This window comes from Triticum dicoccoides, chromosome 7B (assembly GCF_002162155.2).
Source record: "Triticum dicoccoides isolate Atlit2015 ecotype Zavitan chromosome 7B, WEW_v2.0, whole genome shotgun sequence".
In the NCBI taxonomy this organism is placed as follows: Eukaryota; Viridiplantae; Streptophyta; class Magnoliopsida; order Poales; family Poaceae; genus Triticum; species Triticum dicoccoides.
Genome location: NC_041393.1, coordinates 733862295 through 733864351, shown reverse-complemented (window position 1 = coordinate 733864351; position 2057 = coordinate 733862295). Strand labels below are relative to the sequence as shown.

Genomic DNA, 2057 nt, shown 5'->3' with positions numbered 1-2057 from the left:
ATTTGAGAAATATATGATCCAAAGAATTTATGGCATTTTTCTTGGGAATTTTGGGAATGACAGAAATGTAGGCTGCTTCACAACCTAGGGGAAAAATTGACACATGGACATGACACATAGGCAAAAATTGACACATGGACATGACACATAGGAAAAACTGATAAGGTGGCACCTAGTCATAGCAATGCACCACAATTTACAAGGCTATGACCATCTATATTGGTCGTGATCAAGTAGAAATAAGGCAGCAGGCTAGTGTTGTCTGCTTTATGACCATTTCGTGTAAGGAAATTATGAACTTCCTAACCAAAATGGTCATTATGGTTTAGGGTTTGGAGCCCCCCGAACATCTTATGACCAGTTGGTCTGAAATGGTCGTAGATTTACGATCATTTCTTCCAGGGTCACTGGCAGAAGCTCACAAGTTGACATATTTCTTGTAGTGTACATACACAAACGCACATATTATTTAATACTCCGGAAAGGAAAAGATACAACTTAAAGATGATAGAAATTACAAGCTTGTCACTTAAGCTGTTACATGATAATATCCCTGCAAACATAAGTAACTCCCTTTATTTTTCTTCATTGGAGTTCACCATCCATCCATACATAAACAAAGCACATTGCAATGGTACTTGAGAGTACGCCTTTTGGATAAACTTTTGAGAAAGGCTTCACTTGTAGACCTCGATGACACCTCGTGCACCGAGTTTCTTGATAATTTTGTAGTCGGTGAACCCTGCTTTCATGAAGAGCTCACGCCAGTCATTTTCACTACGTTGACGGCCTCTCGTGAACACAAGCATGAGCAAGTCCATGAGAGTCTGGGCCTCAAACATGACAGGTCCTAATGATGGTTCGACCACAATGTCAATGACAATCACCTTCCCTCCTTCTTCACGGGAAGGAATGGCATTCTTACACTGGGTAAGGATCTTCACACAGTCGTCGTCACTCCAGTGGTGCAGCACAAGCTACGTACAAAGAGTATATAGCCCTGTTAGCGTCAGTTCAGCCTTAAATTATATATACTACTCCCATCCATACTATAGTTGCTTATAAGTTATACCAAAGCTGTGACAATTAATATGGATCAGAGGGGGTACAAGTTTTAGATTTATTTAGTCATTGTCTGAAATGGTGAAGTATAAATTAGCACTCTCTTCGTCCTAAAATACTTGTTGGAGGAATGGATTATCAAGATGGAGGGATCCGAGTAGTATATAAAAATTAAGTTGCCATTTCCATCGATTCACACCATCACACTATACATACAATACAAAGCAGAAAACACGTACCTTGAGCATCACGGCCTGAGCCTTTGGGACGGTGTGGAAGAGGTCACCGGCGACATAGTTGACTACACAGTCCGACGGAGTTTTTTGGATCACCTTGGGGAGATCCAACACGGTGCACTTGACGTGCGGGTGGGCCTTGGTGATGGCCCTTGCCGTCTTTCCATCGCCACCACAGCAGTCAGTGAGAGACTCGAGCCCCTTGAGGAGGTCATGACACAGAAAAATGGATACCAACACATAGTTCACCAAAATTTCATTGCATCACTAAGAAAACACTGAGATCAGGCGAAAGAGACCAAAACCGAATAGAGCGGTAACAGAGAGGGATGGGGGAGCGGGTAACTTACAACATCACTCAAAGTACTTCCACTTCTCACCACCGACCTTGCCAACCTACGATTTGAACACAAATCAGGATACATGATTTGCAAGGTAAACTATGACAACACCAGTTGGAATGATAACAAGGAGACAAGGGCGGGAGCAAAGGGAACCAAGATGCTTACCATGGAGATGTGCTTAATGTTGGAGCCCTTCCTGAAGCTGTCCCTGCGAAAATAGAACCAAAACAGGCCCAGGTAGCCCAATCCTTTTGGGTCAAAGGACAAGCCAAAGTTGTTCCTTATAATAGGCAAAGCGTTCTTGAGGGCACAGGGGAATTACATCTAGTCACCTTCACCATGCTAGATTGATTCATGTGTGATACTTTGATAATTGTATATGTGGGTGGACCGACGCTTATGTGATGTTCTTACT

At 42.8% G+C, this 2057-nt stretch overlaps 1 protein-coding gene across 1 annotated transcript; it reads right to left on the bottom strand.

Annotated features, from left to right (window-relative positions):
- Nucleotides 1–445: 445 nt before the first annotated feature.
- Nucleotides 446–1502, bottom strand: LOC119335370 (probable O-methyltransferase 2). The gene is made up of 2 exons (XM_037607502.1): nt 1302–1502; nt 446–977 (listed from the first exon to the last, which is right to left on the bottom strand). The coding sequence occupies exons 1-2, from the start codon at nt 1308–1310 to the stop codon at nt 678–680; spliced, it is 309 nt and encodes a 102-aa protein (XP_037463399.1). The 5' UTR covers nt 1311–1502; the 3' UTR covers nt 446–677.
- Nucleotides 1503–2057: the final 555 nt, after the last annotated feature.